The 22,295-nt window shown below is 36.9% G+C and overlaps 5 protein-coding genes across 5 annotated transcripts; 3 read left to right on the top strand and 2 right to left on the bottom strand.

Moving 5' to 3' along the window:
- Nucleotides 1-752: 752 nt before the first annotated feature.
- On the top strand, nt 753-5,019 carry LOC113694815 (pyrroline-5-carboxylate reductase). The gene is made up of 7 exons (XM_027213700.2): nt 753-1,115; nt 1,585-1,633; nt 2,179-2,270; nt 3,436-3,508; nt 3,759-3,879; nt 4,105-4,210; nt 4,663-5,019. The coding sequence occupies exons 1-7, from the start codon at nt 909-911 to the stop codon at nt 4,849-4,851; spliced, it is 837 nt and encodes a 278-aa protein (XP_027069501.1). The 5' UTR covers nt 753-908; the 3' UTR covers nt 4,852-5,019.
- Nucleotides 5,020-5,459: 440 nt separating this feature from the next.
- On the bottom strand, nt 5,460-7,505 carry LOC140009561 (pentatricopeptide repeat-containing protein At5g48910-like). Its single transcript, XM_072055515.1, has one exon. It carries the CDS (start codon nt 7,406-7,408, stop codon nt 5,522-5,524), a length of 1,887 nt encoding a protein of 628 aa, XP_071911616.1. The 5' UTR covers nt 7,409-7,505; the 3' UTR covers nt 5,460-5,521.
- A 1,286-nt stretch (nt 7,506-8,791) lies between these two features.
- LOC113697303 (uncharacterized) lies at nt 8,792-11,300 on the top strand. Its single transcript, XM_027216877.2, has 3 exons — nt 8,792-9,151; nt 9,838-10,102; nt 10,828-11,300. The coding sequence occupies exons 1-3, from the start codon at nt 8,899-8,901 to the stop codon at nt 11,057-11,059; spliced, it is 750 nt and encodes a 249-aa protein (XP_027072678.1). The 5' UTR covers nt 8,792-8,898; the 3' UTR covers nt 11,060-11,300.
- A 2,309-nt stretch (nt 11,301-13,609) lies between these two features.
- On the top strand, nt 13,610-20,775 carry LOC113695513 (L-galactono-1,4-lactone dehydrogenase, mitochondrial-like). The gene is made up of 6 exons (XM_027214637.2): nt 13,610-14,407; nt 15,333-15,583; nt 16,253-16,438; nt 16,781-17,201; nt 19,506-19,646; nt 20,427-20,775. Exons 1-6 carry the CDS (start codon nt 13,748-13,750, stop codon nt 20,583-20,585), a joined length of 1,818 nt encoding a protein of 605 aa, XP_027070438.2. The 5' UTR covers nt 13,610-13,747; the 3' UTR covers nt 20,586-20,775.
- Nucleotides 20,776-21,076: 301 nt separating this feature from the next.
- LOC113695514 (protein CYSTEINE-RICH TRANSMEMBRANE MODULE 12) lies at nt 21,077-21,994 on the bottom strand. Its single transcript, XM_027214638.2, has 3 exons — nt 21,838-21,994; nt 21,535-21,631; nt 21,077-21,386 (listed from the first exon to the last, which is right to left on the bottom strand). Exons 1-3 carry the CDS (start codon nt 21,866-21,868, stop codon nt 21,341-21,343), a joined length of 174 nt encoding a protein of 57 aa, XP_027070439.1. The 5' UTR covers nt 21,869-21,994; the 3' UTR covers nt 21,077-21,340.
- Nucleotides 21,995-22,295: the final 301 nt, after the last annotated feature.

Here is a 22,295-nt window from a genome sequence, read left to right as displayed (position 1 = left end):
ACTCTTGTGATTCCTGAGGAAACTTATAAACTACCCCAAAACTCCCCCAACCCTTGATGTGGGATAACAACCTAAGCAGGCGAGCTGCTACTAAGACCTAAAGAGACCTCACTCAATCCGGTAGAGGCTGTTGTCTTTTTTCCAAAGCCAGAAATGACTTTTACGGTATTTTACAAACCTAGGTCCACAGGAAACCACAAAAGCCGGCAACTCTTGTGGTTCCTGAGGAGACTTATAAACTACCCCAAAACCCCCCCAACCCTCGATGTAAGATAACAACCTAAGCAGGCGAGCTAAATTGCGGGATCGACTAGCGTAGTTTCTCGTCCGCAATTCCCTACCCTATACCTACCATTGCTATTGGAATAGTTAAATCAAATTTATTAAAATCTTAGTAGTTTTAGAATTAGATTTATTATTTGATACACCTTCCGTCCTATTTTGATAATCTTCTTTTTTCTTTCATCCATCTCAAATTATAATCCACCTTTTAATTAAATTTTAATTTTTAAAATATTTTTATTTAATATATTTCATTATCACTAAATATAACCTACCTTATTGAATACAGTCAACATTTTTACCCATAATTACTTTAATATATATCTTGAATGATGTAATATAACCTTATTATTGCTGTTGAAATAAATGGTTCTAAAAATAGTTAATCCAAACAGAGTCATTACTTTTTTTAAAATAAAATTTAACTAATCTATCTTTCTTAATCTGTGGGACTCATGGAATATCCTGACAGGTGCTCACGAGAAACTAAAATTTTTTTATTTTTATTTTTTGGAAGGACACGAGAAACTAACTTAAAACCAACTTTTGTATTTTGAGGGTAGTTTAATTCCTTGTGCCTTGATGCGATATATAGTTCCGATCCCTATTCTGCACAGAAAACAGAAATGGCGTCCAACAACGTGGCTCCGATTCCCCTCGACACCTACAATCTCGGCTTCATCGGTGCCGGCAAAATGGCGGAGAGCATAGCACGCGGTGTTGTCAAGTCGGGTGTTTTACCCGCTTCCAGGATCCGAACTGCTCATCACCGCCCCCAGCGCAGCTCAGCTTTCGAATCATTTGGGGTCACCGTTTTCGAGCACAATCATCAGGTTCTTCACGTTCTCGTCGGAAAGCTGATCGACTATTTAGTCCCATTTTTCCCGTTTTCTTTAATAAATTATTCTTTGGATTCTGTGTGTAAAAATTTCGTCAATTTTCTTTTTCTTTATTTTGAGTGATTCTAATTGCTGGTTGAGATTCAAGGGAAGCGGAAAGATCAATTTTTGTGTTATTCAATCTGAACCTTTCTAGCCCATTTGCTGAGTGAAATTTTCCTTTTTAAGGTAGAGTTATTACAAGAAATGAAGAACCTTTCTTCCTTTTTGAAAAAAAAAAAAAAATTTCCCTGGTCGATTTTTTATATTTGTTTATTTATTTATTTATCTTTTTTGGACTCTGTCATGTCAAAATTTTGAACTATAGAATTTAATAGAACCTTGTGTGATGTTTCATTGGATTAGCGATACATTCTTGGACTATTTCTGATGTTTCTTACGTTTTCATGTTTACTAAGAGCAGGTAATTCATGACTGTGATGTGGTCGTACTTTCTGTGAAACCTCAAATTGGTAATTCCAGTTCCAGTTTACCTTTTCCGGTTCCAGTTTGCCTTTTCCAATCTGAGCTATGTTCTTGGGTTTTTTTTCCAGAGCTCCTCGCAAGCTGCTACTTGATTTTAAAGCAAATACATTCTTTGGATTAATTTTCGTCTTTAATTCATGATATTGTTTGATGATTTGTTGACAAAGGGCTATTATTTTCTTCTTCCAAGTTAGTTAAGCTGCTGGTTTCTAATCTAAACTAACTATAAGCACAACTTGGCAATCATTTTAGCATTTCAGAATGATGTCTGGTTCTTGAACATTTTTTAATTCTCCATCTTTCCAGGAATATTAGGAAGTTTTGCGGGATTCCAGCATAGCACTTATTTAATGTTTTGCATTAGTCAAATGTCACTGTTCACAATTGATAACTGAACATCCAAAGTTGCTTGTCCAAGTTCTTTATTCAGGCAGGATGAGTAAACATTTTTGTTATGTTGTTTTTAAATTGTTTTGGCATACGTATATTTGAAGTAAGTGAAGTTAACAATTTGACTATCTACAAATTGCAGTTAAGGATGTGGCACTGGAGTTAAAGCCACTTCTTTCTGAGAAGCAGCTTTTGGTTTCAGTAGTTGCAGGAGTTAAGTTGAAGGATCTTCAGGTTTGTCTCGTAGAAGCCTTCTTCTCCCTTATTAAGGCTTCTAACAAATTTAAATAAATCTATCAAGTCCCTAGATTTCAATTTCTAGTGGTCCAAAATATTTGTTCACTGCTACAGGAGACAGGAAAAGAAAAATTAAAAGTAATTGGTGCACTTGATCAAACTTTAACTATTCAGTTGTTTGTTGGTATGGTCTTATAGTGCAGCAGTTTATGCTTCTGTGATTCTTTGGGTGACTTTCTGTATATGTGTTCATTTCATGTCCTTCTGTTTCTTTGACTTCATGTTTACAAGTGATTGTTCTATAAAGATAATGTCACAGAATAATTAATCAAAGCAAGAATAGCAGACGACTTATCTGAAAAATTAGCAAGGAAAACACAGGACAATATTTAGTTTTTAATTTGCTAGTGGCCTACATTACCAGGATTAATACAAACTTTATGACTACTGGTACATTTGGAACATAGGATATCCAATCTCTGTGAGCTTTCGAGCATGTTAAGAGGATCTTGATCAATGACCTTTTTGAGAAATTTTGGAAACATTTTATAAACATAAGGGAAAAATACATGTTGTTTGTAGCAAAAGTGGCTGTTCTCTACTTAATTCGGGGTTGTCTGAAGTAGATTTATGGATGTGTAAATTTATAATCATACAGTTTGCTTTAACAATGTTAATGGTGGTTGGAGAAATCCCTACATTAATTGATTGAAAATCTTGTTTGTTGAGAACTTCAAAGGTTTTCCTTAAATTTGGTGATCATGGGCTGCTTCAGTTATTCTATATTCACTTAGGAACAAGCATAGTATTTGGTTGAGGAAAGAACATAAACGGGCAACAATATCTTTCTTTGCTGATAAATTGAACTGATATGTATGTGTTTAACTTGGTGAGGTTCCTTGCTAGGTGATTTTACTTTCAAACTATTGAAATTACAGATTGTATGAGTTATCTCTTTTCCTTTGCTTATATTCCAAAAAAGAAATAATTTGTTTTTTTTCAACATTATGAAGTATTTCTATAGAGAAATTTCAGATGTTGAAATCATGTTTCTTTTGCTCTTGTAGTTTTTTTTGTTACTACCTGGGAGAGTCTACTAATCATGTCACTGTTACTGTGAATGTGTTTTCTCAATTCTGAATATGTTGAATAACTTGAACAGGAATGGGCTGGCCATACCCGGTTTATAAGAGTAATGCCAAACACTCCAGCTGCCATTGGTCAGGCAGCATCTGGTATAGCATTGTCTTCTGTAGCCTATATTGCATTTCATTCCTTTGAACTTTCTTAATTACTTTGAATAGTAGTTTTGCAGTTTGAGGTGCATATCATCACGATTTTGCTTTTACCCCCCCTCTCTCTCTCTCTCTCTCATTAGCTTTAGCATTCAGCTTCCTCTTGAAACAGATATTCCTTTATGATAAGCATCTTTATCAGATACAGCGATCAAAATCATTTATTTTGAACTTATTTCTCTTTATATAGTTATCAGCCTGGGTGCAACAGCCACAGAGGAGGATGGAGAGTTGGTATCTAGATTATTTGGAGCGATTGGTAAGGTGTGGAGAGCTAATGAGAAGCTTTTTGATGCTATAACTGGCCTTAGGTATGTTGCTTTTCTCTTGGTCCTAACATTGTGTTTGTATTTTTAGATGTGGTCCTAAGAATAATTTGAATGCTTATATTAAGGCTCTAGTGTCAGCAAAGGGGTTAATAGTTCCTGCCTCTATAGTGCTCATAAAGATGCATGCCCTTGCACTGTTTAGTTTATTGGAAAAAGATTTAGTTTCGATTTGTCTAACTAGGAGTTCTGTTTTCTGGATATGTTCAGTGGAAGTGGACCAGCCTATATCTATTTAGCCATAGAAGCTTTAGCTGATGGAGGTGTTGCTGCAGGTCTACCTCGAGAACTAGCGCTTGGTTTAGCTTCTCAAACAGTAAGTGATGTAGTATGTAAGACCTAATATGTACATAGTTGTGTGTCAGAAATATATTCCTCATTTCTAGGATATAATATCTTTAATTTTCAAATGGCTCGATTGTAAGATATCATTGATACTGTAATGTCCACTGCTCCTTTCTGCTAGTTGAGTATGATGTCATTTATCTATCACTAGCTTATATCATGTGATGTTATATTTTTTGTCCTTTTCCTTTGAATTTTTTTCTCATGAAAGTGAAAATTGACATTAAAAATCTCATGGTCATCTCAGATATATGTTTGCAGTTTTTATAAGGATTAATCTTTCCTACACTGACAGTGTATACATTGTCAGGGTTAGATGAATAACAACTATGCAAAATTTGAATTTCAAATTCAACTAAACCGAAATAAACATGCATGTCAGATTTCATGTCAGTTGAACAACTAGAGATGATTCTGTTGCAGGTACTAGGAGCAGCATCGATGGCTATTAATGGAGGGAAGCATCCTGCTCAGCTAAAAGATGATGTTGCGTCACCTGGTGGGACAACCATTGCTGGAATTCATGAGCTGGAGAAGGCTGGATTTCGTGGGATTTTGATGAATGCTGTTGTTGCTGCTGCAAAACGTGGAAAGGAACTTTCACCGAATTAGTTCAATTTGGGATTTGCAAAAGCTAGACTTGTTCAGGGGTAGTTCGAGGGCTTTTTGTTTTCTCCCCTTTTTTGATGTATAGACAGAGGTAGTTCAAGCCACTATATTCGTAGAAGTTTTTGGATGAAGCAAATAAATATAGCGTAGATCTTAGTCCGTTTAATTTAATTATTCGGCTTTTGGATCTTTCCAAGTTGATGCTTTTTTTTTTAACTACCATTTGCCTCTTCCTACATTATTTTGAATTATATAATCCTTATACTTGTCTATGCTGAATTGTTTCAGGATATTAGCCAATTAGTATTTAAGCAGGATTGCAGTCCCTTGTAGCCTTCCTAATTTCAGTTCTTCATGGGATGTATTCAGTTTTATCTTCCCTCATTTCTCTCCTCTTCCAGCATTTCAAAACTTAAAGAAGTGAATGTTCAGGCTACCTCTCCATTGAGTTCCCCTAAGAATCTTCTCAAAATGCTTATTGACCTTACCTTTACTCTGTCGTGGAGAGAGACCATAAGCTTTGCTTGATCAGCTCTCACTTAAGAGCAGAGGGACAGTGGATTTGGTAATTCAATTTTGTAACTGAGAAAAGCAGCGGGAGCTGCAGAATATGGAAAACTCAATGGTCGACGTGTATAAATGTGTTATTGGTGTTGCTCAATCTCCCAGTCTGCTACCAGTAATCATTGCACGAACACTCTCCTCCTTTAAACTGATGGAAACGATTTCTATCCCTAACAACTATTTCTCGGTCATAAACTTTTGAGATTAACTTACTAACCTGGTGACAGTCTTTACAAACTCTTAGATTCTTTGTGATACGAAGAGTTTCCCCTGGTTTGGCCCTTAACAAACCAAAAGCAATAGCCAGTTTCTCGCTATGGTAGTACAGGGGATTCTCCCTTTCTTCCTCGCTGATGTCGTGCAATACTCCGTCAGTAACGGGCACATATCCTACAGATCTTAAGCGATCCAATATTTCATTAACCTTGGCATATATTTCTTTAGCTTCAGGATGAGTCCTTCCTCCTGCAATAAACTCGTTGACAGCGCCTTCCAATTCAATCGCAGAGCAGCCTGGAGCCTTTTTCACTCCCCTGTCGTTCATCAACTTTCTCACATAAGCAACATCTTCCCATCTGCCTGCATTGGCATATAGGTTAGCTAGCAGCACGTAGCGCCCGCTATTGCTAGGCTCTAGTTCTATTACTTGCTTCCCAATTTCCTCTCCTAGCTCAATGTTCCCATGGATTTTGCAAGCCCCCAGAAGAGCCCCTAGTACACCGACATCAGGTCTCATTGGCATCTCATCTATAACCTTTCTTGCTTCCTCCAGCAATCCCGCTCTTCCTAACAAATCAACCATGCATCCGTAATGTTCCATTCCCGGTTCAATGCCATAAACTTCTGTCATATATCTAAAGTAATACTTTCCTTCATCAACTAACCCTGAATGAGCACAAGCACTTAACAAGTTGACAAATGTGATATAATCAGGAGCTAAATTCTTCTCCCTCTCCATCTCCTTCAAAAGCTCAATCGCTGCCACACCTTTACCATTTATTGCCAGTCCTCCAATCATACAATTCCATGAAGAAATCCCTTTACTTTCCAACCTTTTGAACACCTCAAAAGCCTCATCCAAGCATCCACATTTGCAATACATATCAATAACTGTCGTCTGCAATTTTGAGTCAACTTCAATCCCACTCTCTTTTATGTACCTATGTATCCATTTTCCTTGCTCTAAAGCGCCCAGTCCAATACAAGCTGACAACATACTTGCAGCGACAAACTTGTCCATCTTCACATTCTCTAGTCTCATCTTCTCAAACAATTCAAATGCCTCGTGAAATCTACTGCTCTGAACATAAGCTGCAATCATGGCATTCCAAGAAACTGCAGAATTTTTTCTTTTATCAACTGGCATGGACTCGAAAACTTTGTAAGCCTCATCAAGACAGCCCAGTTGAGCATATCCATCGATCAATGTAGTCCAAGAAACATCATCCTTATAGACCAATTTATCAAACACCCTTCTCGCATCCTCCAAGTTGTTGAAATTCACATACATATGAATCAAATTATTTTGCGCAAAACCATCTGATAAAAACCCATATTTAATGACATGGGAGTGAACTTGTTTGCCTTCTTGAATAGCATTATCTACGCAACAAGCTCTTATAAGAGGAGGGAAAGTGAAGTTGTTGGGAATAACTGAATCTTCCAACATTTTTGTATAAAAAGTAATGCAGTTTCTGGGCAAATTTGATTGCAAATAGCCTCTGATAATGGTGTTATATATGAAAGGATCTGGGCTAGGCAATGTATGGAAAACTTTGAGAGCATAGTTCAAGTCCTTGGTTTCAGAAATGGCACAAAATTTGATGACACGGCCTATGGTGTCGTTGTCTGAGGAGAGACCTAACTTGATGATTTGGGCATGGTGTTGCTTGATTTCGGCCATTGTTGAGCACAGGTCTAGACGGGAGGGGGAGTAGGTGGTCTTGGAGATGGGAGGTGGGGTGGAATGTAGGAGCTGTAACGAGGCCATGGACATAACGCTCGATTCATGGAATTATCCTCCCCTTTTATGTAAGAGAAGTGGTGGCCAAATAAGGGTAATTCGAATTTCCCCCGCAAAAAGTAAAGAGTATTTACACTTTATCCTCTCAATCATTCAATTGCATCAATCATTCCCCTTTAAAGTTTTTAGTTCTTCACATTTGCCCAGTTTGCCTACTATACGGTTAATTAGTATCTCAATGGGAGCAAAACTGCTAAATTTTTAATTTTTTTTTGAAAAAAGGTTGTGTACCCTAATATGTGAGTGAAATATGAATATCAATCTTTTTCTATTTGTTGAAAGTGATTTAACATCCATTAAGTTTTTAAGAAATTTGTCATTTTATTTATTCATTAGATTGGTTGGCTTTTTTACCAGTGGTATGCTAGTTATATACGAATTCTAGGTGACTAAAAATTATCTAAACTTCTTGATGTCTGTCATGATTAGTAAAACTTATGATTCTTAATTTGAGTGAAATCTCAAGATTACTATTTTATAACATTAATACTACTAACAACAAAGAAAACAGGAAAAAAAGAAGAAACTACTCACGTAGGGAAAAATATTAGATACACCATGTACATTACTTGACAACGTGCAAGTACCAATCAAGTCACAAAATATTATGATGAGTTATTCCTTATATGTATCTACAAAACAAGGAATGATACGCCATCATTAATCGATGATGGGTGATTAATACTAATACACTATGTAACATATTACGTAACATAATGTAATACACTCAATACTTTTCTCACTTATGTAGTTTACATACTCTATAGTAAGTATGTAGGATTTTTTCTACAAATGACATAATGGGTTGGGGTGTAAATGAATCTAATAAAGCTAAACATCCTGGTATTCAAGTTTGTTTGATTATTTAATGGAGACTAAAATTATGTTCAGACTTTGTTTGTTTATATATTGAACCGAAATCAAACGAATTCTTATCAAGCCGAACTCGAGTTGAGCTCGAGTAACTTGAGTGTTTTTTGCCTATAAATTTCAATTTTATGCAAATCAAATTAAGTTTGTGCTAAACTTGAAAATTTATCGAACGCAAAATACTGTTTAAGTTTGGTTTAATTGGTCGACAAACCAAATTCCAACAAATTCTTACCAAATCAAATTCAATTCGACTTGAGTAGTTTGACTCGTTTTCAATCCTAATGATGAATCAAATAGCCAAACAAAGTAACGTCCATTTATAAGCATTTCTAAAAGAAATGCACTTTTGTACTTGAGGGAAAAAAATGTACTAATTTGAGCAAATTAAAAAGTGAGAGAGGTTTACTGACGCAATCCAACAACTAGGGGATCCTTAAAAGTTATGATGAATTTTGAGGGGGGAATGGGAAAAAAATTTGAGAATCCATCCACAAAGGAAAAATATCCAAGTATCCAACCAATAGTGTTGACCTGAGAAAAATCGGATGGTGTAGCGGACTCGACTGTGTTCGCGTGTCTTGCACGTGCTAATGGCGGGCAGTTCATCAGGCTCAGCTTCGGAAGATTTCTCGGTGCTAGTTTTAGCTTCCGATTTAGGTATAGATGGTCGGCCGTTTTTGTCCCAATCGGACCGCGAAAATCGAGAAGAACAGTGGCATGATTGCCAATCTTATGAACAAGAAGACTTCTCCGATCTCGAAGCCCTTCAATTCTTCCGCCTTGAATCTGGCTCCGACAAATCCGGGAATCGTATCTTTCGTATCGTCGGAAAACACTTCCCTGGTACCTAAAATTAACCAACATAATTTTAGATACAATCGCCCATCAACCTTTATAGTTATTTGTATTAGTATTAATCGTTTAGGTTTGGCTAGTATACTAATTGGGTTTTTTTTTTTTTTGTTCAATTTGAAATTTAGAGTTTTATTTTCTTGATTATTTCTGAGCTGTGGCCAGTGAGTTGTGATTATAGGTCTATCAGTTTTAGCTTGTATTTTTAGGTTTGTATGCTGACTTTTAGTTGTTTTTCTGCTAAAAGTTTTCTTTTTCTTTTGCTTTTGCTTATTAATTTGAGAACTCTTACTTTCTTTTTGCTTTCTTTTTCTTTTCTTTTCTGTTTTCTGGCCTTATGTTTATCTATAGGGAAATCATGAATTTGCTCGAAATTTCACCCTTTTGGAGAACTATGAGCACATGGGTTTTTTCCCCCACTTTTCTTTTTCTTTTTCTTCTTTTTTGGAGTTCTGCTGGTGTGCTTTTAACTGCGGGCGTGCCATACTATAATGGGATGTCATTCTGTTATATTTGCTGTAAGTCTTCTTTGCAGTTCTTAGTTTTGTACTATCGAGGCAAAGCGTTGATTTCAATAATCATCTTTTTGCTTGAACGTTTTGTTGATTTTTAACCTTTTATTTAACATAGATTGTTTCGGAGTAAGTGAAATTAATTGGGTTCGATTTATTTTTCAGCTCCTGTGATTAGTGGAGAACGGCTGAAGAAGTATGTATTCCACAAGATAGCAACTGAGCTGCCAGAAGGGCCTTATTGCATCGTTTACATGCATACTACAGTGCAAAGTGATGACAATTCACCTGGCCTCACCATCTTGAGGTGGATTTATGAAGAGCTACCCTCAGATCACAAGGACAGGCTTCAGGTTGTATACTTCATTCATCCTGGTCTGTGGTCAAGGCTTGTCTTTGCCACGCTGGGAAGGTTCTTCTTAAGTGGAGGGTGAGTTCTTTCTTGAACTTTTCTAATCATTTTGTGTAAAAGATTTAGACTATGTTGCTACATGTGGTGCTATCAAAATCTCTGGAAGCTATATGGTCATTATCTGAGTGCCTATTCATTGTTTATTATGATAGCAGAAAGAAACATTATGCAGAGGCAATTAGTTCATGTCCAGTAATCTAGGTCATATACCTCCAGTAATTAGTCCCTTAACTTCTAATGTTCGATTGATGCTGCAGATCCTGAATTATCTCATATTGGAACAACCCACACTACTTAAAAGACCAAATTTTGAACATAATCCTGTTTAAAGCTGATTTGTCAATTTAACATGCAAACAAATCAGAATGTAGATTATTGGGAGAAGAGAACTGCAAATTAAGTAGCATATGGGACTTGAAATTATTTCTGTGGTCAAGCAGCACAAATGCCTAATTTTACAAACTTGTTGCTGAATCTAATTACTTCTGAATGTTTCCAGATTTTGTTATTGCATGTTTGTTCATGATACCCATTGCCTTCAGCAAATACTGGTGCTGCGTGTAGATTCAACAATTTTGCTGCATTTACTGCCCTTTGGACAAATTATGATGGCTTACTTCTATGAACCTCTTCTGATTCAATTTGGACTAAGGGAGTCTTGTAACTGAAGTTATGACTCAGAAACATGGGTCTCGCTGTGTCATGCATGTTGCTCACTGGTCTTTTCTTTTGTTTGAGTGTAGATTGTATTGGAAAATCAAATATGTAAGCCGCTTGCAGTATCTCTGGGATGACATAAAGAAAGGAGAACTGGAGATCCCCGAATTCGTTCTGCAACACGACAATGTGCTAGAGACTAGGCCTTTAACTGACTATGGAATTGAACCTGATCCTTTTCATGTAACTGAGATTTCGACTATGCCCTACTCATTTGGAAGACATCGGGCAGACTTGCCTTCTAGAGAATACATGTAGTATTTCTGACTGGAAATTATGTGTACAATTTGCAGTCCAATATGCTACAATATCTGTGTAGCATGTTTACAATATCTGTATGCCAAGTTAAGCTTGGTATGATGTTTGAACCCTGCAGGGCATATCTTCGTAATTTCAAGCTAGACGCCCTCTTGTCTTTTTCCCCTCTTTCAAAGTTATGGGGAAACATGTGAGCAGGAGATTTCTTGAATTGGTGATTAATAGTTGCTTTCTCTGTGCAGTTTAGATTCCTTAGTTTTTCGTTCACTTTGTATATGTTCAATCTTTTGGTGCCAAGAAAATTACTTAAAAACAGTCCGGATTCCCAGTGTGCATTAAGAAGATTACGAATATATGCATTCAAGATATAAGGGCATTTATTCGTAATTTCATGCTACATGCCCTCTGTCTTTTTCCCCTCTCGCAAAGTTGTGGGCAAATATAATTATGTGAGCAGGAGGTTTCTTGAATTGGTGCTTAATAGTTGCTTTCTCTGTGCAGTTTAGTTCCTTTAGTTTTTCATGCACTTCAATTTTGTCACCCTTTTGGTGCCAAGAAAAATACTGGAAAGCATTTCAGATTCTCCATGTGCATTTTAAAATTCCTTCAGGACGTTGAAATGCATGTTGGTGTTTGGCTGTTTGCAACATGGTTTTGTCTTGTGTGCTGGTTTTTCTGTTCTTTGGTGAGTTCAATAAATCTTTTGGCCTTTGTTGGTGAAAGAGTAAAAACTTCCATTTTCATTCCCTGAGGCACTATGCAGCCTAGATTAGCGAGTAAAAAGGGTCTGGCGAGGTTTTTTTCAGTGTAACAGGCTTACAGCATTTAGTTCTGGAGGAGAGCTATTTTCGGTGACTGGACAAGCACAATTTTGTTCAAGTTAGCTGTGGCAGGGTCTCTCTGAGTTTTTCTCGCCTGTTTGAATAAATCACTCTTTTTTTTTTGGGGTTTAATTTGAACTTGATTTGTCAGAGAGCAAACGGGTGTTGTCCTTGATCTTACAAGGCTAAACCTGTGTGAATGACCTAATAAAAAAATTGAGAATTATTCTCAAGAACAAAAAGGATAATGGCCAATGAGTGTATGGATTCATTTTAGTTTGGCTGAAAATTTTCAAACATGATACCAGAAATTTATCATGATGTTCCCTTCTTTCGATTCACTCACAATCCTTAAAATGACCGGCAAAACTAAGAATTTCCGCCTAATTGAAAACCCTTTTCTTAAAGGAACATATTGCCTTGTACATCTGTAATTCGGTTCATAATAGTTTAACATGATGCATTTTGGGCGTTATAACCTTGCTCCAGCAGAACTGAATGCGTGCAATATGTCTTCCATTTGCCTAACCAAAACTCTGGCTCGGCAAGATGGTATAGGAATAAGTGCTCATTGGTCAAGTAAATGAAACATCATAAACTCAATTGCATCATTTCATCCTTTGGAAACTAATACTGAATCTTCTCCCCTGCTGTCAGATTTAGAATTTGAATCTTATACTTTGCAGCTAGGAGTTAAAAAGGCGTGAGGAAGAGTGTATATATTAAAAAAAAAAAACTAATACTGTATCTTTGTCAAATTTCTGGTTACCTAACATTTAGGTATCATTAAAACAATTAGGTTCTCATTTTTCCCCCCTGCCCATTCCCTTGTCAATTAGCTGCTAGTAAAACAAAACATTGATCATATGTTAACTAAATATTTCAGTGATCTGCCACGGTAAGGAGACTACAACAAACAACCGCAATTGAGTTTAATATCTCTAATCATTGTCAATCATTAATAGCACTTCTTCTTGTTCTTCAACTTGACACATCTTAATTGACATGGCAATGACGTCTTATACACTTGTGGATCATAATATACGACGAAACAACAATCATGGCCAAGATATGTTCACCTTTACATGACAAAATCTTTAACATTTTGGATTCATTTGTGCATACATTCATCTTACAAGAAGTTCGAATTTATTGGAGACTATGACTGCATGATGCAGTTTTGGGAAAATATTTACCATCCCTTTTGAGTACGGTATCTATAATTCTAATCCACTCATATCTTGTCACATTATTTAGTGATTTAAACTCTTGAAATAATTTAAAAATTGGTATCTCTTCTTCTATACATTTAATCTTATCGATACGATATCCAAAAGGGACAGTAGAACTCTCCACAGTTTTGACCCTCAATAATGTAAGAATGATTTAAATGAGTTTAATCATTTTCTGTTTACTACATTAAATTTCACAAGGTGTTAATACGTTAAATCTAAATAAACTCATAAACTCGTATCCATGGGGTAATTGTATTTATACAAATTTGATTGCACACTATTGATAACATTTGTGCAAGGTTATAGAGTTTTACAAGATTTTTCTAACAAATTTCTCAATCCACACTTATCAGTGGACCTAAATTTCATATAACTTATTATTTGAATGCACAAATTCACGTTTACTACCCCACATGTAAACACTTTTCCCGAATTAAAATCTCACTTTTGCAAAATCCAACTATAAAAAACAAACATCATCTGCTATAGCCACTTGATCATTCTCTTTTGCCATTTCCATGTTCTCTTCTTATGTCTTCTCATCAGCTCCAGCAAGTGTGTACTAAAACCACTCATAAACCCCACATCTTAACAATTGTTTAGGGGAAAAAAAAATAGAAAAAAGAATCCAAATGCTTCGAACTCTTCATCTAAAACGCTCTCTCCAATCGCTCCTCCACCACCACCCGACCACCCTTAAATCCCCCAACACAGCCCTCCTCCGCCATTGCTCCACCGCTTCCACTCCTCCTCCTCCTCCACCTCCATCACCACCTCCGCCACTGCCTTCCTCAGCCACTGATGCTGAAATCCGGAAGTACCTCGGCTACACGCTCCTCGTCCTCGGCTGCGGTGCCGCCACCTACTACTCCTTCCCATTTCCCGAGGACGCCAAGCACAAAAAAGCCCAACTCTTCCGGTACGCTGCGTTACCGGAAGACCTCCACACGGTCTCCAATTGGAGCGGGACCCACGAGGTCCAAACCCGGACATTCCTCCAGCCCGAATCGTTGGAGCAGCTGGAGGAGATTGTGAAGAAAGCCCATGAGAAGAAGCAGAAGATTCGGCCTGTAGGCTCGGGATTGTCTCCGAATGGGATCGGGTTGACCCGCTCAGGAATGGTGAATCTGGCATTGATGGATAAGATTTTGGAAGTGGATAAGGAGAAGAAAAGAGTTAGAGTCCAAGCAGGGATAAGGGTTCAGCAGCTTGTTGACGGGATTAAAGATTACGGGCTTACTTTGCAGAATTTTGCATCAATCAGGGAACAGCAAGTTGGTGGTATTGTTCAGGTGGCCTTCTGCATTTTTTCTAAGGCTATTTGCGCTCATATTTTGTTGGGTTTTGAGTAGATTTTTGTGGGTTTATGTTATGATTGAAGTAGATTATTGGCTTCGTTTAAAATTGCCTGCCCAAAGTCTAATTGCTCATTTTAGCTGAATTCCAGAATGTGTTAATTAAAAAAGAGTTCTTTTTTTGGGGGCCCATTTGATTTTGAAGTGTGTGTTCTAACTCACATAGTACTGTGTAATGAAATTAGACTATCAACGGTTAGAGTTGGACTGATCTATATCTCATCAAAAGTTCAAAATAATTTCTTTCTTTTTTTTGGGGGGGGGGGGGGGGTGTGGGGTTGCTAAATTCAAGGACCAAGCTGTAAATTGATGAAGGGGCAATGCGGATTTACTGGGAAGTTTGAAGTTTTACTTACATTTAGCTGAATTCTTTGATGTCATGCCAAGTTAATTTTTCATGGTGTCTTCCAAGTGGAATTTTTGGCTCGCTATTCTGCCATTCAGTTTGACAAACTAGATAATATCATTAGTTCATTTTGTGTAAATTTTGAGAATTAAGGGTGCAAAGAATTGCAGACCTGGGAATATGCTTCTTTATAGTTCACTTAATTGGATAGTTTATTTTGCTCTTTACAGTCAAGATAAGCTACCTGCTTAATAGCATTATGAGACTCTGGAAATTCTCTCTCTCTCTCTCTCTCTCTCTCCAAGTGCAATGTTTCTCCTGCCAAGCACTTTGATCAAATTAATTCTCAAGTTCAAGTGAAAACAAACAAGTGCTTTGGCCAGCTCATCATCTATTTTGCTTCTTTAATATACTGCTTTAGGCAACTGCAACATTAAAGTGAAAAACTTGCCTTCCACATTAAGGCCTTAGCGATACTTTCATTATCTGAAGTTTTTTGTCATTGCAAATTTTTAGGTTGGTGCACATGGTACTGGTGCAAGGTTGCCTCCCATCGATGAGCAGGTTATCAGCATGAAATTGGTTACTCCTGCAAAGGGAACCATTGAAATTTCAAAAGAAAATGATCCAGAGCTCTTTTATCTGGCACGTTGTGGACTTGGGGGCCTTGGAGTGGTTGCTGAAGTCACTCTTCAGTGTGTTGAGAGACAGGAGCTTGTAGAACACACATTTGTCTCTAATCTGAAAGATATCAAGAAAAATCACAAGTAAATATTTTCAATTATTTGATAATGAAATTTCAATCTCTGGAGTAAACTGTCATACTTAACATATTACTGATGATGACATATGGAATCTGCATGCATAATTAACTTCTCATATCATGAAATTAACTAGATAAAATAGAGGGCAATGGCAGCAGATATATCAGCATGCTTCATTGAGTGGATGCTTGTATTGAATATTATACGTGTATTCAAATGAATGAAGTGCAGACCTACTTATGCTTTGCACCAAGGACAGCCTTTAAACTGGATTTGCCTTTTATCCGCTTGTGGTTTAGTCTAATCACTATATTCAGTTTTACTCGCGACAAGCCTCATTCTCATTCATCGTAGTCTTTTGAATGTCTATCTTGCTGAAACACTGACCTTTGTTCTCGTTGTGAATTCTGGATATTTAAGCCGCCAGAGCAGGCTGAAACCAATCTAATATTAATGGTGTTTACCTTCTGCAAATTTAGTGCAAATGCCTGCTGCTAGACCTGTGTTGAGTGAAACTGAAAAACATGACATTTTGACTGGGAAATGGGAGCACCTTATGCCACTCTCTTTATTTGCTCTTGCTAATTGTTCCAATAGCTTTCGCAGATTTCACTATAAGTTATATATATATTTTTTATTTTTCTGACCGCTCATCGTAATTTTCTTTTGCAGGAAATTTTTATCAGAGAACAAGCATGTGAAGTACTTGCATATACCATACACGGACACGGTTGTAGTTGTGACTTGTAATCCTGTTTCTAAATGGAAAGGTCCACCGAAGTTCAAGCCTCAGTTTAGCCAGGAAGAAGCTATACAACCTTTTCGAGATCTCTACAGAGAGTCTCTAAGGGAGTACAGGTAAAAAATGCATTGTTGACTCTTTTAAATCAGAAATTGCCTACGTCATTATTCCCACTGAATTGTGGTTTGGGCAGATCATTCTCGTTTGCATGGTTATGTCATCTGCTGCTATTTCTTTCCTATTTGGTGCTCTTTGTTTAGTCTTCAATAGGATATGCTTGACTGGTAAACAATTGGTGCCATTACTTGAACTTTCCTCAAAGAATGAAGTATTTGCACAAGAAAGAAATGAGAAAGACTCGTACAATCATTTCCTCAAAAAGTTGAACTACTGATTTTATCCTTGTCAATTTGGTCTTTGTGTCTAGTTTAGCCAATGAGTTTCTATCTTTTTCGCAGAGTTGGAGTAAATGCCACTGCAACTTCAAGTGAAAATGAACCAGACATAGATGAGCTCTCCTTTACAGAACTTAGAGATAAATTACTGGCTTTAGATCCCCTCAACAAAAACCATGTCATAAAAATCAACCAAGCTGAGGCCGAGTTCTGGAGGAAGTCAGAGGGATACCGAATAGGCTGGAGTGACGAAATTTTGGGCTTTGATTGTGGTGGGCAGCAGTGGGTCTCAGAAATCTGTTTTCCCACAGGAACACTATCCAAACCTAGCATGAGTGACTTGGGATACATAGAAGAATTAACTCAACTCATAGAGAGGGAAAATGTACCTGCTCCTGCACCCATAGAGCAGCGATGGACAGCTTGCAGCAAAAGCTTCATGAGTCCTGCTCATAGTCCAGTGGAGGATGATATTTTCTCATGGGTAATGTCACTATCCTCTCTCGCTGTCTTTTTGACCTGCCATTGGGACCTAGTATTCCTTGTATTTGCTAATTTGCATGAGTAATATGCTACTGTAAGTTTTTAAGAAATCCCTTTCAACCATAGATGCCAATATCAAATCATTTTCTTCTTAAGCTGGGGATTTTTCCTGCTTGTCTTCAGTTATTCCTGGTCTATTTGGATTAGGATTCAATCTGATGTGCTGTTTAGTTTTAGTAAAGATTGATGATTGGCGGCAAAAGGAGTATTACAGGAAGAAACATGGTCCAACAAAAGAGATACTGACAGAGTTAGTATCAAGTAATGGTGATGGTTGAACAAAGATGGAGAGGAGAATGATTGAGTTGGGTAGTAGTATCTTGCATTTTCTTTCTTCATTTCCTGTTTCCTATTCAGTTTTATTTTATTTGCTGCACATAGTTGATATAAATCTTTGCCTTAACTATAATAAGTAGAAGCAACTATCCATGTTGCTGAATCACATATAGTGTCATGTGCTATTCATCAATTGGTTGGACCTGAGGGGCTGTATCTGACTCCATATTCTGAAAATATGGAGTAAACTTTTTTTAGCCTCCATTTATAGTTGTTAAATAGTTTAAATATGCTAAGGCCTTGTTTGATAACGCAATTCAGCACTTAAACTTAATATATTTAGATCTTAATATATTCAGACGCGTTTGATAATTAAAATTTGAACATCTGAATTAATTAAGTGCCACTGAATTTCTTAGGCAAAACTTGCTCTCAAAAATAAGTGATAAACTATTCACTTATCATTGAATATGACATACACTCAAATGTATTTGATTTAATACTTAACAATTCAATAACTTAATGGATTCAGATTTCAGATTTCAGTTTTCAGACTTCAGTTTTATCAAACACACCCTAAGTTGACTTAGCTGATCTGTATCTATTCAGTTGTATCTTTAGAGACTAGATTTTTCAACTATATCATATTCTATAAAAGGCTCAAAATGGATGAGAAATCGGAAATGCCTGGGATGTTTGGTACACAGCTTATGTTAATTGTTTTAAAAATTTAGGGGAGAATGACATGAGTGTATCGTGGAAGCAGCAGAGCCAACTGCATGGAAAGTTTAATGGAGCCCACTAATCTACCTTGTAATACTAAAAGTTTCTTATCCTCTCATATGTTCATTTCTTCACCATTTCATGTTTTATTTTTATGTGCATTCGCATTCTAAGTTCTTATGCATAACTTGTAGTGGAGGTGTAGACACTAACCCTGAAAAGGCAGGATTTACTCTCTGTGTCCCTATGTCATATAAAATAGCCTCTTTGGATGCTAGGCTGAATGTATTTGGCATTCACAGATCTAACAGTTTTAGGAGTCTTGCCCATCCTGCATAACCTTTGTTATCCATACATTTTCCTTATTACTCCTTTATGGATGACTGATGGAATATTTAGTTTATAATTATATTAGACATGATTGTTTCTTATTTTAATGTATTTGTGTAGACTTTTAATTTATGTTACATGCCCAAAACATAAGCCCACAGGTATATGTTTGCTGTACACAAGTCTCAGGCTCCATATTGCTTCTTCAACATACATTTCACTGCATAACTGTTTAACCCATCTGGTCACAAGTTGAAGCAGTAAAGTTTGTTGTTTACATGAGCTGCAGGTCTCACCAAGATCCCCTAATGATATAGCCTCAGCTTAGTAATTTTCTGGATTGGATACCTTAAGGAAGTTGCTTCAGTAACCTTCCTTTTTGTTTTCTCTGTCTTCTCATATTATTAATAACTTATCGCGCTCACTAGAAAAACCAAACTGAAGGAGAACACCAGGAGTGGGAGACTGGAAGGATAAAAAAACATCTTGAATTCTCTTTTTAAAACTGACATTGGCAGAATAATTAGATTTGCTCACTTTTCTTGAATATTGTTATCAATAGAAGTGCTTTCAATCTGTTTGATTATCGCCGGTCATAGATATTGAAGTGCAATTTCAGCTCTCTCTATTTGCAAGGAAAATAAAAATTCTCCTCTCTATTTTCCAGAAATGCCTTTTCTACTACTCCCTCCATCTCATTAAAAGTGTCATAATTGGAAAGAAAAGCACAAATATCACAATCACAACTGCTATTGTTAAAAAGTTGGATTTCCCAAACATGACTAAATAATTGGGACAGAGGGAGTATTATTCGTTGCATTAGTTATAGTGGGACTGGTGAATAAGCATTAGCATGCATCACTATAGTGGTATTTTTTTTTAAATCTTCTCATCCAGTTCATTTTTCTATTACCAGGTTGGAATAATTATGTATCTTCCTACCACTGATGCTCGACAGAGAAAACAAATAACAGAAGAATTCTTCCACTACAGGCATCTTACATACAAACAATTATGGGATCGTTATTCTGCTTATGAACATTGGGCCAAGATTGAGGTATGAATTGAAGGCTAGAAAGTTCTTTTTAATTTCGTGTTCGGATAGAGGTTGTATAAAATTGAGGACTTGAACATGGAGGTATATATATGTAATTGCAGATTTCCCACTTTTGCTTGGTTACATATTTATTCTAATTTTGATCCTACTTTATGGCTTGTAAGTACATGCTTATTCCAGTCTGCAACTTTCCAGTAATGTTACTCTTAAAAATGGGAACAGAGCTAAGAATAGATGGGTTTTGGGTAGGAAAAGGGAAGAATTTGGGAGGAGCTTGGCAACAGAGGTGTGTGCATATTTTTAGCCTTCAGCAGATGTGAGGAATTTGTTATGACAAACTCAACGTCCCTATTTGATATTTCAAAAGTAAAATCTTTGAGGTCCTGTTATAACAGATACAGAAGACTATTCATCTTATTGTTAGCGATTATATATGTGGGAAAGTGCTACCTGTTATACAACCATAGAGACTTCTCTGCTGCATAAGAGGCTAAATTTGAGACTTGAGGACAAAATGTACTATATAACTTTGTAAGAACTAAGAACAGAGCAGCATATGTACAATTCAGCCACAACGATAGCTGTTGACCTTTAAATGAGTCCATAAACTCCATTGGTCATATATTTTACGTGTATTCTTTTACCAGTAAAAGCTAGTAATCCAAGTGGATGGTGATATTCCATTTTATGCTTCTTGTTATCTATCTAAGGGTCCCATTCTTGACAATTGGGTGTTTGTTTGGAGTTCATTGTGATTGTTGACATTTTTGGTGCGTGCAGGTGCCGAAGGACAAGGAAGAACTTGCAGCTTTGCAAGCAAGGCTAAGAAAGCGGTTTCCAGTGGATGAATACAATAAAGCACGGAAAGAGCTGGATCCTAACAGAATTCTTTCTAATAACATGCTGGAGAAGTTGTTTCCTTCATCGGACACGGTTTGATGATTGTTGAAAGCTTCCTGGTTACTTAGAACTTGTGTACTTCTGCAGATATCTGATATAAGAAAATCATCATATTGACCCCCTCTCTCTGTTTTTGCTTTGAGCTGCACATGTTTAGCCGTTGCATGTGGTTTGTACATGATATGGTAAGACACTCGATCAAAAAGTATATTTTGCCTTGGCCTCTCAATGCTGGTGCTCACTCAGTTCTCAAACGCTTAAACTTGCGCTTTTAAGTTCAAAGAATTGAGGCTTGTAACTTCGTTTTGCTGCTGTTATATGGTTCAAAGACTATTTGATTTACCAAATGAAGGGAACTTTTAGAACAACAGATTCAACACATCAGGTAAAGAGTAAACAGTAAGGTATATGGGGAGAAATGGCTGAAACCGGTTTTGGGTCATCAGTTAAAACTAGGTTAATTTGGCCACTTTTAGATGGATACATGCCTGGATCACTAGTTGTGAAACTGGAAAAGTGGGGCAATCAACTTTTGAGGAAGAGAAACACAATATTTATTGATCGTATGATAAATCACACACACAAAATTTTACAGTAATAAATCGTCAGAATACATGATTACATAACTCAGCAAATACACTAAAACACGAAGAAAAAGTAACGCAGATGTAGCGCCAATCCCATCATAACATTTTAGTCACAACACATTTCACAGATCCAGCAGCAACACAGCGTAAAAAGACTGCACCCATAAACAACGAAACACTGATCAGACTTCCAAGGTGAATATGCAATTAAAAGCACATTTCACAAATCCAGCAGCAACAGAGGGCAAACAGGCTGCAAAAATGGTGAACAAACACTCGTGAAAGTTAGCAATAATAACAGGCCAAATCTTAATCCGTATCTCTTGTTTTTTTTCTTGTGGTTCTGTTACTAATCTTTATTGTTCTTGGATATGAAGATAAAAAGGTGTGTATAGACTTACCATCCTTCAATAAATCCCCTTTCTCCTTTTGGTTTGGATTGTGGCCAACACCTCTTCTTCTTCTTCTTCCCCATCGTAGGATTCTCAGTTGGATAACCTTCAAGCAGAAAGTAAAAGACAAAATCAAGAAAGCTTCTTGAACCCAAACAAAGCTAAGAAAAGAACAAAAAGACGCCCATAAAAAGATCTTTCCAGTTCCATCCCCTCCCCTCTTACTGGAGAGTAGTGGGGAACAGGGAAGGAATCGCCCTGTCGAAGGGGACGTGGGGGGAGAGTATCAGTAGGAGGGGCAGAGGAACTAACCCGGAGGAACCTGGTTTTCTGTCCTGTCCATTTTGGAAGAAGAAACAGTACAAGCAAAGAAGAATCAAAGGGTGTATGTATATATATATATGTGTCAAATGCGCAACGATGTACTATTGAGTGTCTCTGTGGTTGTCATTTGGCCTCTAAACCAGGCTGAAGCATATATATATATACCATTTCACTCTCCATGGATAAGGGTACAATTAAACCGAACCCGTGTTTACTCAGCTGATTTGTTGTATTCTATTAAAATGATGCACCGTCCAGACTTTTCTAGGATAAAAGAATAATACAGGTATGAGAGATAAAGAAACACGTAATTATGCACCGTTGAAAAGGAGAAAGGAAAACAGAAGGGACGTAATCTGAGCACTACTCTCGGTTTCCTGCTTTATAAAGTCTATGAATGAATGAAAGAGTTGTCAAAAGCCACTAGTTTTAAGCAACCAGGGTGT

This window comes from Coffea arabica, chromosome 6e (genome assembly GCF_036785885.1).
Source record: "Coffea arabica cultivar ET-39 chromosome 6e, Coffea Arabica ET-39 HiFi, whole genome shotgun sequence".
Classification (NCBI taxonomy): Eukaryota; Viridiplantae; Streptophyta; class Magnoliopsida; order Gentianales; family Rubiaceae; genus Coffea; species Coffea arabica.
Note: the sequence above shows the minus strand (reverse complement) of the source record. Positions and strands in the feature narration are given on the sequence as shown.

Coding starts and splice junctions, on each gene's coding strand:
- LOC113694815 (XM_027213700.2), top strand. CDS start 909: ATGGCGTCCAACAACGTGGCTCCGATTCCCCTCGACACCTACAATCTC. Junction 3,509..3,758: donor CATTGGTCAGGCAGCATCTG/GTATAGCATTGT, acceptor CTCTTTATATAG/TTATCAGCCTGGGTGCAACA. Junction 4,211..4,662: donor TTGGTTTAGCTTCTCAAACA/GTAAGTGATGTA, acceptor ATTCTGTTGCAG/GTACTAGGAGCAGCATCGAT.
- LOC140009561 (XM_072055515.1), bottom strand. CDS start 7,408: ATGTCCATGGCCTCGTTACAGCTCCTACATTCCACCCCACCTCCCATC.
- LOC113697303 (XM_027216877.2), top strand. CDS start 8,899: ATGGCGGGCAGTTCATCAGGCTCAGCTTCGGAAGATTTCTCGGTGCTA. Junction 9,152..9,837: donor CGTCGGAAAACACTTCCCTG/GTACCTAAAATT, acceptor TTTATTTTTCAG/CTCCTGTGATTAGTGGAGAA. Junction 10,103..10,827: donor AGGTTCTTCTTAAGTGGAGG/GTGAGTTCTTTC, acceptor GTTTGAGTGTAG/ATTGTATTGGAAAATCAAAT.
- LOC113695513 (XM_027214637.2), top strand. CDS start 13,748: ATGCTTCGAACTCTTCATCTAAAACGCTCTCTCCAATCGCTCCTCCAC. Junction 14,408..15,332: donor AAGTTGGTGGTATTGTTCAG/GTGGCCTTCTGC, acceptor GCAAATTTTTAG/GTTGGTGCACATGGTACTGG. Junction 19,647..20,426: donor AACATTGGGCCAAGATTGAG/GTATGAATTGAA, acceptor TGGTGCGTGCAG/GTGCCGAAGGACAAGGAAGA.
- LOC113695514 (XM_027214638.2), bottom strand. CDS start 21,868: ATGGACAGGACAGAAAACCAGGTTCCTCCGG. Junction 21,632..21,837: donor AGAAAACCAGGTTCCTCCGG/GTTAGTTCCTCT, acceptor TTCTGCTTGAAG/GTTATCCAACTGAGAATCCT. Junction 21,387..21,534: donor AGGGGATTTATTGAAGGATG/GTAAGTCTATAC, acceptor CCATTTTTGCAG/CCTGTTTGCCCTCTGTTGCT.